The 18001-nt window shown below is 38.7% G+C and overlaps 1 protein-coding gene across 2 annotated transcripts in view; it reads left to right on the forward strand.

Moving 5' to 3' along the window:
- The first annotated feature begins 6090 nt into the window (after window positions 1–6090).
- The window catches only part of LOC135209664 (juvenile hormone esterase-like), a 13084-nt gene continuing 1173 nt past the window's right edge, over window positions 6091–18001 (forward strand). Inside the window, exons 1-11 of one of the 2 annotated variants that reach the window (XM_064242397.1) lie at window positions 6091–6136; window positions 10752–10966; window positions 12087–12251; window positions 12595–12760; window positions 13486–13671; window positions 14016–14209; window positions 14999–15149; window positions 15749–15930; window positions 16897–17038; window positions 17435–17573; window positions 17716–17830. In XM_064242397.1, the coding sequence (XP_064098467.1) occupies window positions 10760–10966; window positions 12087–12251; window positions 12595–12760; window positions 13486–13671; window positions 14016–14209; window positions 14999–15149; window positions 15749–15930; window positions 16897–17038; window positions 17435–17573; window positions 17716–17830 (1647 nt within the window). In that variant the 5' untranslated portion in view covers window positions 6091–6136; window positions 10752–10759. Of the gene's footprint in view, window positions 6201–10751; window positions 10967–12086; window positions 12252–12594; window positions 12761–13485; window positions 13672–14015; window positions 14210–14998; window positions 15150–15748; window positions 15931–16896; window positions 17039–17434; window positions 17574–17715; window positions 17831–18001 lie in introns of both variants that reach the window. The other variant, XM_064242396.1, reaches the window with a different exon arrangement.

Consider the following 18001-nt stretch of genomic DNA (forward strand, 5'->3'; position numbering starts at 1 on the left):
TCATTACTCGTGAAAAATGAGCTGGAACATATTTAACCTGAAGGGAAGGAAATTATATTCATACAGCCGATTATTTGCTATAAAGGCCGTTTTCTCTTTACTTTCATCATCAAGGCAAGCCTGACTTGGGATCCAATGAGGCGAAAAACTTACTCCCCTTTACTTTAAGCAAAAGCACTTCGATCGAGGGCAATGGATAGGCATTATCCTTGGTAATGGCATTAGCTTCTGTATTATTACTTGACTAAAATTATCATTATTTTATTTTATCTTATTTTATTTTATTTATTTATTATTTTTATTTTATTTATTTTTTATTTATTTTATTTTATTTATTTATTTAATATTTTTTTTTTTTTTTTACCCTAAACCCGGGCCATTGACCAGTGATCTTAAAACCCTTAACAAAAACAAAAAATGGACTCGTATCATCAGTACTTGAAAAGAATAACAATCTGGTTTAACTACGAGAATCTCAAAGAAGTCAGCACCCAGGTAACTACTAATAATAACAATAAATTCAACATTAAACGCTATTGGTGGTGTTCTCTGACAACCACTTTGGCTATTGAGGAGAGACTCTAGAGGGGGCCGGGTTTTGGTCTCCTACCCTCGAGGACTTGAAAACCAACAATTAAAATGAACAAAATAAAAATAAAAAAACATCAACAATTTCCAACAAACATTCATGGCAAGCAATATCAGTGAGCTGCTTACTATTCATTGACTCTAATGAGAACAATTTGTAATTAAATTACTTAAACTGCACTCTCGTTTGAATCACTAAAGGGTTCAAGTAACACAAATCTGATTAAAAAAAAGAATCGACAAATCACTAGTTGATTGTTTACGTTATTCCTGATTCCACAAAATTTCTCAGACAAATTACTTGAAAAACCTTAAAATTCAAATCAAAAGGACATATTCTAATAACACATAACAGACAATAAACTAATCACAAAGCCTTTTGATAATATATTTACAAAAAAGTTTGTTAAAGAGCTAAGCAGTGAATAAAAACGAAAAAGAAAAAAAAAAACTGAAAAAAAAAAAAAAAAGAAAAAAAAAAAAAAATAAAAAAAAAACTTTTTTTCAAACTTTCACGAATTGTTTCACATGAACAATGGGTTCTGGGTTTTGTTGCCCAAATTTTTCCACACCTCAAAAAAAAAAAAAAAAAAAAAAAAAACTTGGTTTTCAAAGCGGGTTTGGCCCAAAATTTTTTCCCAAACGAACACCCAGACTGTGTTTTTTTAAATTCTTCAAACAAAGATCCCTCCTCAAAACTGTTAACTTGAACAAGTTATTCACTAATGATTTTCGGGTCTATCTTAACTACTCACTCTCTGGCTACCACTCACTCCTCAATCGGTCCTCCCCATCGGGTCTCTCCCCCTTTCGCCAAGGCCAGGAAGGATACCCAGCAAAGCTGATCCTTCCTTGTTTTCCCTTTTTCCCTTTCTTTTCCTCCTCCGTCTCTCCAACGTCGCCTTCCCCTTCCTCTTGAGGGGAGGGGAGGAGTGGTTCGCTATACACTCCCTTGCTGTCGTCAGCCGCCATCCGACGGCTGTCAGCCTCTCTTACTCTACGATCATTCTAACTTCTAACAGCTTGGTCTAAACCAGACGAAGCTTACAGCTCACACTCCCCCCTCAATATTGCTATCACTTCGACGTCGGCCCTTTGGTGTTATTGTGTCATATGACTGCTCCGTCGTGTATTTTCCGATCATAAAGACACTGAACAATTAGTCACCGAATCTGCACCTAGCAAGACCCACAATCGCTATATTTAATGTTAATTAGCGCTTCGTAGCGTACCCCGCACCTGACACCAAAATTATGACCCCGACCTGGGTCGCGTGGGTCTCTTAAGTTACTGTGGGTCATGCAGAAATCCATCGCTCAGTGATTAATTTAACACCGGTCTTATATTCTAATGAATTTACACAAGGGCCCGAGTGAAGTTGAACTTAATATCTATAGTACCGGCGGGATTGAACGAGGAAACCGGCAGAGGCAACGAGGGGGAACTACACGTCCACCTCATTTCTTGACCGACGGCTAAATGCCCCTTAAGCTGGTTTCCTCAACTGCCCCTTCTCTCCTCCCATACCCCACAAACGCCCCGATATTTTTCCTTCTAGGCTGTGATTGGGTCTGGCACATCTCCTTAGGTCTATTGACCAATGAGTCCCAATCTAGGTGACGCTAGGGACCAACGAACTTTTGGGGGTGACGGTTGGGGGAGATGACGCTCTTCTCAACCTGAGAGACGATGACCGTTGACACACCTCATGGAGTCTTGAAGGGAATTCAGGATTTTTTGGGGAGTTCTTTATAAACCCTCTAGAATGGTTTATATCATATATATATATATATATATATATATATATATATATATACTTATTCAAAATGCAACATTGAGTTCTGAGATCTTTCGTCTTGTTTTAAAAGAAATTCTCCTCTTTCTCTCGTGGCACCAGCTAAGGCACCCCATCTCCAAATTTGCTTGTTCGGTGGCTGGTCCTATGAAGCACCCGTCAAACTTCTGAACTCTTTCATTACCTCCTTGTTTCCCACATATATATATGTACCTATGATCTTCATTCTCGAGTGGAATAAGACGATACTTCAAAACTCAGTGATTCCACAACTTTTCAGGTTATAGGTTATACATTATGCTTAATTCTTTATGAAGGAGGATGACTTTTGTGTACGTATAAGTATATACATGCTATATACATGCATTCTTATGGTGATTTTTTCGGTTTATATCTTCTTACAAACTCAGTATATATATATATATATATATATATATATATATATATATATATATATATATATATATATCTTAAGTGCGATTACAATACACCAAGCGGGTCTCAGATATATTCGTATTGTCCTGTTTTGTGCCTAATTTTTATAAGAATGCCCTCGTTTTCCGCTCGGCTAGGTGAGTGAATGTTGCACTCAGCCTAAAGATGTCTCGGGCTGAATACGTACAATGTCTTCTTTTTTTTCAGTTTTCACGGGGATATCATTCAGGAATTCGTTGTCAATAAAGATGTTTTCGAACCTTCCTAGACGTGTTGCTTTATTCCCTGAGTAATGATTCTCCTTTGCCTCCATTCTTGGCTTTTATAAACAATATTTTTATGTTGCTGGTTCATGTGCGTCCTTTTTTACATTTCCTGATTATAGTACTGTATTAAAAAAAAAAAAAAACTTTTAAATCCTCAAGATAACCTAATAATAGTGCTTCTTGAAGTGTTTCAGAACGATTAGAGAGTAGTTCACAGTAATTCGAGCAGTGATTTCTGTGCATGCAAGCAAGCGAGATATCCAGAGAGCAGCCTTATAGGCCTAGGAAGCATTTTTTTAAAAATGCGTCTTATAGGCCTATGAATCATTTTTAAAAAAAATGCATATTCAGGTGCCAGCGTTTCTAACACGACGACTGTGTAGAATTTTGTCTCCTAATACTTCTCAGAAGGAAATATTTCTGAAAGTAAAATAATAACTAACGTTTTCTAAAGCAGAACCCGACTTTCCAGTTTCCTGGAACATCAGAGGCACCACCGCTCTCATCAGGCAGGGTGGCCATGGCTGAAATGTAATGATTAAGGCCTTGTGGCCATATGTGGGTAAATAAATCTCTCTGATTTAGCGAAGTGGATTGCCTTGAGCCTAGTCGCATGGAACTAAACCCGTCCCTGGCTGTCATACACCAGCTGAGATGGAAGTCGCCTTTGGCTTTCAGCTATTACCGGATATTTCTCTCGACATCTCGACACGAACTTACAAAAAATTTGTATAAAGATTTAGAATGAGAATAAACGGCCAGAGCTTCAATGAACTGTGGCTATTACAAGTTTAAACATATCTGATAAAAGTGACTGCTGGATTATACTATGCAGACATATATATGTACATAAATTCTTCTGCTAAAACAGGATACGTCCCAAGTATAAAAAGGCCCATTAAAAACTCTGGGTTTAAAGCTTGAGGACTATATTTCGGTGGACTAACCTCCACCCTTATCAAGTATATTTGATATATACATACACATATATATATATATATATATACATATATATATGTATGTATATATTTACATATATATACTGTGTATATATATATATATATATATATATATATATATATAGTTCTAAAAGGCTCCGGCTTCCAGCCAGCCTAGGAAAAAGTGCGCTAGACCTATACAGGTCGTTTTTCTTCGGTCACCCAAATAGACTGGTACTATTCCTTCACGGTTGGAATCAGTGATGGGACCTAGCAAATAGCATTTAGGCTCCTTCAGCGACTCGTGGGAACGCTATAAACTCCTCTGAACTATGGCAACTTGTTTCAAATTCGAAACCGACTGTTCGGTATTGCATTGGGCTGCAGCTCTTCACCTAACCAAGCTTTCTACAAAAGAACGTTATTCGATCACAGCATATCCCAACAAACAAGTTTTCCGTTACTGCGTAATTAGACAATAACTGTGTGCCTGAAGTTCATTGAACCCAAAACCATTTGAGGTAGTACGAGTAGGTATCCCAATCGCCTTTATACCAACAGAGGCATGACCTGTCCGCCTTTCTCCTAACGGTCCTCGAAGACAGAATGGGAAAATAGAAATAGATTTGGAGATCGAGGGCTTGGCTACGAATTTTAACTACTTCAAAATGGCAGAAGGTTATTTACCCCACGCAGAAGTAAAGTGGGCGGAGTTTTCCCATAATAGGTACACTTCTCCCCATTATTACTGTGATCGTGAAAAGTGACAAGGTAAAAATATTATCGGGGTAACAACTGGAATGAGATTAATTGCATTATGCTCTCTCTCTCTCTCTCTCTCTCTCTCTCTCTCTCTCTCTCTCTCTCTCTCTCTAACAAGAGTAGATCTCTCCTAAAACTAATTATATGGACGAAGACAACTGCGATTTTATCCGAAATGTACATGAGCAAAATAAAAAAAAATAGATAATATAAATAAATAAAAAAGTCAAAACGTAGAGATTCTAAAAAGAGTAAATAAAAAATATCCTTTATTACTATTACTAATAGTAATAACAGTAGTAGTACTAGTACTAAACAAGTAAAAAATGCTGCTATGTTTTTTTCTTGTTTGTTTGGTGTTTTTACGTTGCATGGAACCAGTTGTTAATCAGCATCGGGACCAACGGCTGTACGTGACTTCCGAACCACATCGAGAGTGAATTGCTATCACCAGAAATACACACATCTCTCACACCGCAATGGAATGTCCGAGAATCGAACTCGCGGCAACCAATGGTAGTACGCCAACACCACACCGACCACGCCACTGAGACCAAAATAGCCACCTCAATAGTTTTCTTTTTACGAAAAACTAAACGTGCGAAAGTGGAACCTGCATCAGTAGTACTACCATTTCAGCTCACATACCAACCGCATCGTATCTACTCCAAGGAGTGATCTCCTTTATATACCATATAAAAAAAATCAGGGAGGGGGGGGGGGGTCCACGTCCATTTCAATGCCTAGTCCTGGAAAGCTTCGCTGGATGGTTTCGTCTGGAACGTTCTTCCCGCCAAATTCGGTCTCGTATCTTCTCCAAGGAGTGATCTCCTTTGTATAACATAAAAAAATCGATGGGGGGATGGTGTCCCTAAGGGCATTATGTAAGGTCCACGTCCATTTTTAATGCCTAGTGCTGGATTGTTTCGCTGGATTGTTTCGTCTGGAACGTTCTTCCAGCCAACTTCAGTCTCGTATCTCCTCCAAGGAGTGATCTCCTTTGTATGCCATGAAAAAAATTACGGGGCGGGGGGGGGGGGGGGTGTGTCCCTAAAGGCGTTATGTAAGGTCCACGTCCCTTTTAATGCCTAGTCATGGATTGCTTCGCTGAATTGTTTTGTCTGGTACGTTCTTCCAGTCGACCTCGGTCTAGAGTCACTCTATAGACTCTTAATACAGGGAGTTGGTCAGACAGCGCGCTCCTGGGTATATATATATATATATATATATATATATATATATATATATATATATATATATACACAATTGTTGCCAACGCTTATTTAGAAAGCTAGCTGTATATCATCAGCTGTAGCCGACCGCAGCTCAGTCGCTGCTGAGGACTTGTGGTGGTGGGTCGTGTGGCGTCAGTCAAGGCTGTGGCTGTTGCTCTGGGTGGAAGATATTACTCTTTGGGTATCTCTCTCGTGTTTGTGCTGCCGAGTGATTCAAACTTGTGTTTTATCTTTCTTCAGCTTGAAAATGGGTCTTTTATGTCTCGAAACGTCGCGACTACAATAAAAGTACATATAATGGGCATGAAGGATTATCCTTCACCTCGCACCGACATATAAATTATATATATATATATATATATATATATATATATATATATAAAGATATATGTAGACATATATATATATATATATATATATATATATATATATATATATATATAAGCAGCATTCAACTGCATGTTCATGTATGAGAGATAAAGAAAGAGGCATTTATTTTATTGTTTAGACCATTTTAAAAATTGCAAAAAGTGTTTCAAGAGGCAAGAGTTTATATTCTTGACATGGGAAGTATTGGAGGACTTTGGTAGGACACTTTAAATCCCGCAAATATATATATATATATATAGGTATATATATATATATATATATATATATATATATATATATATATATATATATATATATTTTCAACAGGAACACGCTGTGAATCGTATATACGTTTCGTTGATGAAAATGATTAAGAGAATAAAATTATAATAATAAACATTTGTTACAGACTGAAAAAACGGTGACCAAAAGTGAAAATTTGTGATCTATCGAAAGTCTTTATATAAGACAAAGTGATTTGGAAGGTGGAAGCTTCAATGTAAATGATTTTAGAATAATAATCATCTCTAAGATTGAAAACAAGGTATATATAAGAATGAATCAAAATGGTATATGGAACTTCGGGTAGTTGAAGAATTTATCTTTTTGTTTTCACCCAGAAGTTATATGATAGTAAAAAAAACAGGAAAAGATTGGTGGCTCTCTCTCTCTCTCTCTCTCTCTCTCTCTCCTCTCTCTCTATATTATATATATATATATATATAGATATATATATATATATACATATATATATAAATATATATATATACACATACATATATATATATTATATACAGTGTTAGTATATATATATATATATATATATATATATATATATAATACATCTGCGATATTTTTATATGACAATATCTCGTTATCATGAGATGATGCAAAAATAATAATAATAATAAAACTATCTGCAGAAGAGTGGAACACGATAATTCTTAAACCTGCCAAGGTTGAGAAAACCTGTTTTGAGCGTTGCCTGCCTCCACATAAACAAATTTCATCGACCTCAGCAACAGCAAAAAAGAAAAAAAAAGAAAAAAAAAGGGTACTAAGGGAAAAATAAATTCCTATGTCAGCGCTGGAGCTGCCGCTCAAGTAACTAGTTTTTACCGGGGATTGTTTTTACTCTGTTGTTACCTCTTGGTATTCTAACCTGGACTCACAGAGCTGTAAGCCTCTCGGTATTCTAACCTGGACTCACAGAGCTGTAAGCCTCTCGGTATTCTAGCAAGTCTCTATACTCTATTTTTTTCCATCTGTCCATCCACCCGTGGTGGTCGCCCATGGTAACACTGCGTCCCGCTTTAAATAGTTACGCTATGTCTAAGTTTTAGGTAAATAAAAGGATATCTGGGTGTAATTGCAACTGAAAGTGTTTTAATAATTTACTGTATGCGAATTACACCGTTAACATTTCGAAATAGGATGTTATTTAAAGCCCGGGACGCAGTGTTACCATGCATAAACACACCAGGCGGCATGGACAGATTAACCCAAAAAAAAAGAGTAAATAAAAGGATATCTGGATGTACATTTGCAACTGAAAAGTGTTTTAATAATTTACTATATGCGAATTACACCGTTAACATTCGAAATAGGATGTTATTTAAAGCCCGGGACACAGTGTTACCATGCGCAAACACCACAGGCGGATGGACAATGGAAAAAAACAGAGTATAGGTATGTCTATCCTAGACCCATAGATCTATAAGCCTTCTAGTATGAACATCTAGACATACAGACCTATATTAAGCTTCTTGGTTCTCTAACCTAGACCAACAGAGGTATAAATCTCTCGATATTCTAACCTAGACCTGTAGACCTACAAAATTACAAGTCTCTAGACATTCTAACCTAGACCAATAGATCTATAAGCCTTCTGGTATGAACATCTATACCTATTAAACTTCTTGGTACCCTAACCTAGACCCAAAGAGCTATAAATCTATTGGTATTCTAACCTACACCAATAGAGCTACAAGCTTCTTGGTATTCTAAACTAGACCCATACAGCTACAAGCCTCCTGGTATCCAAACCTAGACCCACTGAGCTTAAGAAATTCGTAATACATTATGACCTCGAAGTTTGTGCATGACGTAAACATAAGAAGTCAGTCTTAAGGCACATGACCAACGGGCACTATGATCAGCATAGTAAACGTACATAATATGTGCTACGTGCGAGAGAGAGAGAGAGAGAGAGAGGCAGGTTGCAATGCTTGCTCAGTGAGGCTGTATTTATCTAACCACCCAAGGATGCGCTGCCCGTTTCCTTCCAGTCCTATTTACCGGTCATATTCTTTGCCATGTGACTCGATGCTTCAAACGCGCGCACACACACACACACACACACACCTATCCCCTTCAACTGGTTACCGCAAAGAGGTATTCACAGCCATATAAGTTTCTAAGCGATTGAATCATTGGCTGCTCAGTGGGCTCTGTAATGAATTATATCTACCAGAGATAATAGTCTGGCTTTTATCTCTGGGACCTCCCTTCATAGGAACACTATTTTTTTGCTTGGTTATGTTTAATAAAAACACGAGGTATTTCATGGGTAGAAAAAACTATAAGACATCGCTTTTTTGTCAGGCAAACCACAAGTGCACGAGAAAGACACCAATCTTTATAATAAAGAGCGTCCTGTTATACACAGACTTAAAACGAGGTGCAAAGCTCTCGCAACTGGCCAATGGTACATTCATGAGGGTATCGCTTTGCACCAGAGGTGAATAATTGCCAAGATGTTTTCCCTGTCTCTCCCTCCTGTCAAGGACGGTGAAAACCACTCCGATCAGACGAAGTGACCGCAACAACATGACCCAGAGGACTCGTATTGCATCTCCTGCAAAGTGTCGCATTCCATCTGTTGCTATCTAATGAGAGGTTGCCAGAAGGCCGAAGGGATCTTATTAATGATAAAGGATTATTATTATTCATTTTATTATTATTACTACTGTGTGGTGTTTACCTCGAGTAAACACCACACAAACTGCTTGATATCTTGAGAGAGAGAGAGAGAGAGAGAGAGATTTCTCTCTCTCTCTCTCTCTCTCTCTCTCTCTTCTTTAAGAAGTATAGGTCTATCACTTTCTTTGAAGTATCTTGAATAAACTCTCTCTCTCTCTCTCTCTCTCTCTCTCTCTCTCTCTCTCTCTCTCTCTCTTCGTTAAGAGGTATAGGTCTATCACTTTCTTTGAAGTATCTTGAATATACTCTCTCTCTCTCTCTCTCTCTTCGTTAAGAAGTATAGGTCTATCGCTTTCTTTTGGAGTTTCGTTATGCATTCATCGTCATAGTCTAGATGAGCCTAAGAATACCGAAGGAGACTGATTCTCCTGACAGGGATGGCGTCCTTGTTTGCCCATGTACGTTTACTTGGGGTTACAAACCATATTATATTATATGCAGGGGAGTCCTGAATTAGAAATTATTTAAGAAATCATTCATGGAAGGCCGTTCTAAATGAAAGAAGTAACGTAAGACTAAACTAAGCTTAGTTTCGTCTATCAATGAATATGCACCTCGTATATCATTCAGCTTTAAAATGATAAAATTGAATAATAATAATTATATAATGGTTAACACTGAAATACAACAGCCATTTCTCCACTAAAAATCTTTCTTATTTGTTTATTATTTTTGAGCTGCAATTAGCAAGCCAGTTATTGGCCGGATCTTCGTCTCTAAATGCAATATAGCTGCTCCAGAGAACTGGATAAAAACAAGGCGTGATCCGATCTCCAGCTTACTCGGGACACGTGCAAGATTTTCCCCTCAAGCATAAGTTATAAACATTATACTCCTAAATTTTGACGTAAATTAAAACGTGCTAAAATCTACGGTCAAATAGAGCGTTGTTTCACCAACGAAGATTAAAATAAATACGCCATGATTTATTAGTGATAATTTCTCTGTACTGGTTAACATGCACATTATTTAGTTTTTACATTTCCATTCTAGTAAATAAATCATAAATATCCTATCCTAAAATTCCTGTATCTTTAACTCAACACAACACCTTTTTCAGACCTTTTTAGGCTCTTCCATAGACCTTTCCTACATTCACACCCCATAAACCCCCCTTTTCCCGACATTTTTAGCTCTTCCATAGACCTTTCCCCTCCATTCAAACCCCTCCGCCCTCCCCCCCTCCCCCCCCCCCCTCACCAATAACAACAACGACAAAGTAGTTTGTAGGTTTACTCCCTGAGTAAGAAAAAAAGAACTTGTATCATTGGTGAAGTTATATACGCCTGCACAGGTCTGCACGTTAGTGGCGGCCTTACGGAATTTTTATCATTTACAATCACTGATTATGTACGTCCCTTAATAGTCATTTCGTCACCAGTTTGCAGAATGTGGTTGCAACGGCTCTTGGGTGTTGCAGTTGCAGCTCTCGTCAGCACGCAAGCTAGCGCATCTGCAACGGGAGAGACCCCTACAGTGACAACAGAGGTTGGTACGATTAGAGGAGTGACGGAGCAAGCAGTCAATGGGAACGTCTTCTACTCTTTCTACGGCATTCCTTACGCAGAGCCGCCCGTAGGAACGCTCAGGTTCAAGGTAAGTCTGTTTATCGGTCTTACGTTTTCTTTAGACACTTTTCGTTACATATAGGTTGTTAAACTGTCTTGTTACATGTACGTATATTCACAATATAGAACTATATGCATTGACAAGTAAATCATGCACTCTTACACCCTTAATGGACGGGATAAAAAATCAATATGGTGCACCCCATGCCTGGTAAACTTAGAGGTCAGCTAATTTAAAAAAAAAGCACACCAATAAAAAGAGGAACATATGTAAATGTGCACTATGTAAGAAAAAAAAATTCTAACAGATTTTCTGTACCTTCCACAAGATGTTGAAAATAACTATTTACATCCCCTTGCAGAGCCTCTTTTACAAGACAATCGTAAATTTTACCAAGTTTTACATGTTTTTTCTCATAAATAATGTTATCATATTTTGTAAAATTATGATTACAGTTCACACAATATCGAAACAGGTAAGATATAAAATCAGTTCCAAATTCTGAGCATATTTACGTAAATTTACCGAAAACGAAGATACAGTAACTTTTTTGGATTTATACAGGTCTTTTTAATATTTCTTTGCAAAATTACATTCATAACCTACATACTATCATAAAAGATAAGAACTAAAACCAACAGCAACCCCTGGGTATATTTATGAGCAAATTTATAAAAAGACTCTCCCGCAAGAGGTCGTACATGCCCACCCTTCAAGTCAAGATCAAAACTAATCCCAGGCTATTGTAAAAGTTGCCATTGGTAAATTTAAGGACTGGGTATAAAAGTAATGGCACCTCTTTCCTGCCCGATTCTCCCAAATCGATGACACGTACTGTTACTCACCATGAGTGACTCTGCCGTCAACACAAAACCTGTTATTGCTACTCATGTGAGCATGTTGAAGCACTGGATCCTACAAGCACACTTACATTTCCTATTTTCTGCTTCTAAGCCAAACCATATATTTTCCTTCGTAGTAGTTTTCAAGTGTGGGGCATTCAAGAAATGCCGACACTGTTCTGGACAATACCTCTATACTTGATAGCAATAATGAATATAAAATTGAAAATGTTAACCTGAAAATATTTCACAAGAACAGAAAAATGTCTACCAATTTGTTGGCTTTTCTTTCTTCAAAACCACAGGATCCAGTTGAGGCCGAAGCCTGGTCAGGTGTCAGAGATGGCTCCAGGCAACCTTCGCAGTGTGTTATTGTCCCTTTTTTGCCATTGCTGCTTGGGCAAAGGTTCACAGCCGATGAGTTACCAGGGAGCGAAGACTGCCTTTACTTGAACGTCTATATGCCCAAGGTAAAATTGTAATTTCAGATCTCCCACAGCAAATTCTATTCTGTTGCTGTTCTGTGGCTGCACAGAAATCTCTTAGAATATACTCAGTACACAAGCTCGTGCATAACTACAGACCGTTGTCACATAACTGCTATTGGCCTTGTTTTAAAGTCTTCTTGCCTTCTACTGCCATAATGGAACCAATGGTTCAACGCAAGTCATATCTGTAAAACATATAAAGGCAGTGGCTAACCCTAAGCACCCTTACCTTGCCTCATGCTATCATCAAGGAGCTAATGGAACAACTCCTTTCATACTTGTACAATGTATAAAGGCAATGGTTAACCCTTAGCACTCTCAACAGGCTGCCGCTGCAACCAACACGTCCCAAGGCAGTAATGGTTTGCCAGTTATGGTGTTCATCCATGGCGGAGCATTCATCTCTGGGAGTGCCCAGGAACTCCCTCCTTACGTTCTTCTCAGCAGGGACGTTGTTTTAGTTGTCTTGCAATACAGACTGGGATTTCTAGGTAAAATCTAAGAGAGATTCTTCCTTTCAAAGAAGTAGGAGTCTCACATATACTGACATCAGAGCTGAAAGGCTCATTTTCACTTGTATCGAGTAGTTTTCCATAAATTTCAAAGATAATGGTAACCATGGCCATTATTGCTGATTCAAGTAAGGCATAGGAATGATGTATAGTGGGGCCCCCGTATTTGCATTCTCTGGATTCGCGGATTTCACTCTAGACCATATCTACCCATTATTCACGGGAAACTCGCCTATTTGCGGTATTTATCTATGAGAAATATCCAGAAATTTCTGGTTTTTTAAATCAACTTCATCGTAAAATGCACTTTTTGTGATAAAACTATTTTAAAAAAACCAGGTATGACAATTTTTAGTGGGTCTTTCTTGAGTTCTACCTACCAAAATGGACCGTTTTCAGCCTTATCGTAGGGGTTCCAACTATTCGCGGATTCTAAACATTTGCGGAAGTCTGGTATCCATCCCCCGCGAATACGGCAGACCACTGTACATTGCTACACTATGTTATAATTCACCTAAGAGATTACTGGTGATCACTTCAGTACTCTCAACTCCCCTCTAAATAATCTTATTTATCAGTTGGCAATAGCATCCCACGCTCTTCTTAACTCAATTTCAAACCTACAACAAATACATTCGTAAACATAACACTCGACAGATTTCAGTACCTCTGATATTCTTGATCGAAATACTACTTGTTTTTAGGGTTCTTATCGACGGAGGATTCGGTGCTCCCCGGCAATTATGGCTTAAAAGACCAAACTCTGGCTCTTCAGTGGGTGCAGAAGCATATACACAACTTTGGAGGAGATCCCCAGAGAGTTACCATCTTTGGCCAGAGTGCTGGCGCAGCGTCGGTTCATTTCCAGCTACTTTCTCCAAAAGCCAGAGGTAAGCACGCTAAATTACCATTAAAAGGAAATGATGTTTTATGAGATCGACATCCAGCTTGGGATGTGACCACATGGGCTTCCTTTAGGCCTAGACTATGATTGTGAAAGAGCACTGTTACTTCAGTAACCACTACTTTGTCAGACGATTTTGTGTGTCATTTGTTATCCTTGCTCCCTTTTCCATGTATTTTCATTTTTCAGACATTTTAACTTTAATAATCACGAGAACAAACACCTTATCTAGAACTTACCTAAATTCTAAGGAATTTTTCTAAGTTTCAGTTAGACAGGCTCTTCTTGATAGAAACAGGACTGTTTTCACGCTCAACATATCCTTTTCAGGACTATTCAGCGGAGCTATCCTTCAGTCAGGATCCGCTGTTAACCCGTGGGCCCTAAATCCTCAGCACAAGAGAACTGCTGGGGATGTAGGAGCACTCGTAGGCTGCAGTTTAGACAAAGGTAGTCAAGCATTTCTAGAATGTATGCAAACTATCGATTTCCGCAAGGTTATGCTGACAAGTCAGCAACTACTTGTAAGTAGTAAAATGTATGTTTTCTTTCAATTTCCTTATTTTATTCTTCTAACAGTTTTAACATTTATAAATTCACCAGAATGTCTCATTCCATTAACACTGAAAGTAAATACAAAATATATTGACTTACACAGCACAGAAGTTCAAATTTTCCCTTCTCCCACTATGATAGCTTACGAATTATACCTTTGTCATTCCAAAATACAGTATTGCTCTTTATTTTGAAATTCAGGAACAAACACTGCACATAGTTACCGAGGCTTATTGCCTAGTATAAAGTCCCCATTGATTCTGGAAACAACTGTGCTTCAGAGCAGTGCTCACCACAATCTTTCCTCAAAATCCATCAGGAATATTAGTACCACTTGCTGCACACTCACAGTCACCTATCAAATGTTGTTTATAAAGGTTACTTTAAAATGTGGGAAAGTCTGTGTCTAAATGGCAGATGTGGCCGTGTAACAAAAAATAAATGCAGAACTAACTGCATCAGTTTAGCAAAACTGGTGGGACAGATCAGCAACTAGTATCATTAAAGACAGGTCTGGAAAAGTATTATGAAAAACAAATGGAAATGATGGGAAATAACTAAAAAGGGGTGATAGACACCACACTTCATAAAGGAAAATGTTAAAAAGCAGGGGAGGCCAAAGCTAGTCGAACAGAACCAGACAATCTGTGGGATGTGGCTACCTGGAGAGCCTTAGAACATATAACAGGGTATACAACTTTGCAGGGAAGGATTATATCTCTATTAATACTAACACATACCAACACTTCATATTGCAGATATGGTTTACCATACCACTTTACGCCGTCCCCAGAGTCGATGGGGACTTTATACCAGACCATCCGCTTCTGCTCTTACATGAGGGCCGCTACAATAAGGTCAACATCATGTCTGGGATCACAGCAAATGAGGGAGGACTACTCACGATACGTAATGGCATCCAGTATTTCACTTTGCTCAATTGTAGTTACTGTTTAAAATACATAGCCTACTTCATAGTTCATATAACTGGTCACTTTGGCCTATTTGGGTCGTTCGCTGTCAAAATTTTGCACCAAAAATATCCTACGTATCCTTACTCATTTCACATTTATTGTTTTACTTCCTTGCCACATATCGATATCAGTAAATTATCTAGGAGTTGAAATTTACATCATTTTTATACTTCTCGTTCGTCTTTATCTCTACATTTTCAGCGCAGTGGCAATTTATGTAGACGTGTCATAAATCTACCCTGACAGCTTACCGATGAGTATCACAAACAGGTTGGAAACAAGTCAACAAATCTTATCTCTGACCCTTCCATGGAATGCCCGAGAATTGAACTCGCGGTCACTAAGGTGGCAGGCCAAGACCAAACTGACTACGCCACTGAGGCGGTAAATCTCTGGCGAGTACTGGATAATGTGTAAAAAGCACCGGTTAGAACTCCCTATAAGTCATTGACTTGTATTCAACCTGTTTGCGATGTGCGAGAGATGAGTTGGCGACATGTGGACGCACACTAACAAATCATCTCTGCATTACAGAACTGTACAACGAGCAAAAGAATCTCCTCGAGGAATACAAGAAGAATTTCACACTGCTCGGTCCCTTGACTCTGGGTCTGAACCCATTTGACAGCAACACACCGACAGTAGTGAATGACATTGTCGACTACTACCTAGGGGGATACAACTTCGACCCTCCATATGCAGACAATGTCACCCAGGTATCAGTCATTGGTATTTAGTAGCCTAGTTTTCAAAGTATTTGGAAGGACTTGGTACCATTAAAGTTTGATGTCTGTACTACAATACTTCTGAAATGTTCTGGTTGGTTTAAATTTCTTGAACAGAACTGATTATTTTATTATTGCAGACGAATTTATTTTTTAGCAAAGCTAACTCATTCATTGCTTTGGTACCCAGTAGAATAAAATTCCCATAGAAACTGCACATTTCACTCACTACTGACGCTACCGTTGTCCCAAATTATCATTACACTCTAATGCAATGTCCCCTGGCATATGACCAACGGTTATCCAAATAATACGTCCGTTAGTTTTTAATAATTTTGGCCACCATATCGTTTGCCAGACAAGCTGGAATAGCAACGTTTTATACTTGGCTGATCTCGATACAATGTGGTTCGGATCCCACAATAAGCTGTAGGACCTGTTGCTGGGTAACCAGTTGGTTCCTAGTCACGTAAAAATATCTAATCCTTCGGGCCAGCCCTAGAAGAGCTGTTAATCAGCTCAGTGGTCTGGTAAAACTAAGATATACTTAACTTATACTTGGCTGAGTTCCTCACTGGATGAGTGGTTTACGTGCTCGCCTACCGATTCGGTAGTCATGAGTTCGATTCCCCGCTCTGCCAACAAGGAATCAGAAGAATTTGTTTCTGGTGATTAAAAATTGATCTCTCGATAAAATGTGGGTCGGCTTCCACAATAAGTTGTAGTAGGTCCCGTTGCTAGGTAACCAACTGGTTCCTAGCAACACAAAAATATCTAATCCTTTGGGCCAGCCCTAGGAGAGCTGTTAATCGGCTCAGTGCTGGTCGGGTTAAACTAAGATTAATTTAACTTATACTTGGCTGGAATGATCAATTAGTACTACCATGTTGATTTCTTTGTACGTAATCCTTCCTATTTTCTACCTTAATCTCTTAAATGAAATCGTCCTTTTCACAGATGTTGGGTGATGCCCAGTTTAATGTACCTCACGACATCACAAGTTTGTTTCACGCACGTGATCAGAATCATTCGACCTTCCGGTACGAATTCACCCACCGAGGTCCCTGGCTGTTAGGTACCCCTGAGGTTGGCAGCCACTGTGAGTAGGACTTCTTAAATAAGTTTACAAAGTTTACACACAGTAGTATCCTTTTGAACTCCAAGGAAGGGTGGAGCCATCAGTCTCTTTATCAGCTTAGAGAAAGGTTTTGTTGCCTGCACTATCGTTTGAAAAGGTTATGTCAATCAAAAACACGATTTCTGATGGTAAAGTGTAGCTGGAGGACGGACGGAATCACCTTGCTTTCACAGGAGTCACTCCAGGAACAGTAGTGATCTCCCTCAAATATGTCATGAATTCTTAAACTGCTGCCTTCTTACTTTTCTATTCCAAATGAATGCTGGCAAATTCTGGTTGCAAAATTACCACCACGTAAAATTCCTGTATCTGTGAATAGACTTCCTTATATTATTATTATTATTTTTACTTCGACAGGGGTCATCCACAGCGATGACTTGCTCTACTTTCAAATACCTCGACCACCCCCTCAGTCACCTTTGGACCTCGCAGCTGCCCAGGATTTCCAGGTCATGAATCTAATGGTTGCCATGTGGACGAACTTCGCCACTTACGGGTAGGAAGTGATTCCGTGCGAGCACAAAGTAGCACCCCAGTTGATCAGGCATTTGAGGGTTCTGGCTTTCTGATATATTAACAAAGACCCTGTGTGATAGCCTGCATTGATTATATGCCCTGATAATTTTTTTTTGTTTCAGGCATCCTACTCCTGACGACTCTCTGGGTTTCCACTGGAATCCTTCAACCCAGAAGGACTTTTGGTACCTGGACTTCTCAGCTAATCCTCACATGAGAGGCGACCAAAGGAAGGAGGTTTGTTAATCTCCTCTTAATTCTAGATGCATAATGAATGTGTATATATGAGGTTTTAGTCTCCCTTTTTCGGGAAGATAGATATACGAGGTTATAGTCCACAGGGGAAAAGAAAAGTTGAAATTTCTTTTAGCTCAACAGTTTCAACCTCCACTGGCCCTTATCGAGAGC

The sequence above is a fragment of the Macrobrachium nipponense genome, chromosome 38, assembly GCF_015104395.2.
Source record: "Macrobrachium nipponense isolate FS-2020 chromosome 38, ASM1510439v2, whole genome shotgun sequence".
In the NCBI taxonomy this organism is placed as follows: Eukaryota; Metazoa; Arthropoda; class Malacostraca; order Decapoda; family Palaemonidae; genus Macrobrachium; species Macrobrachium nipponense.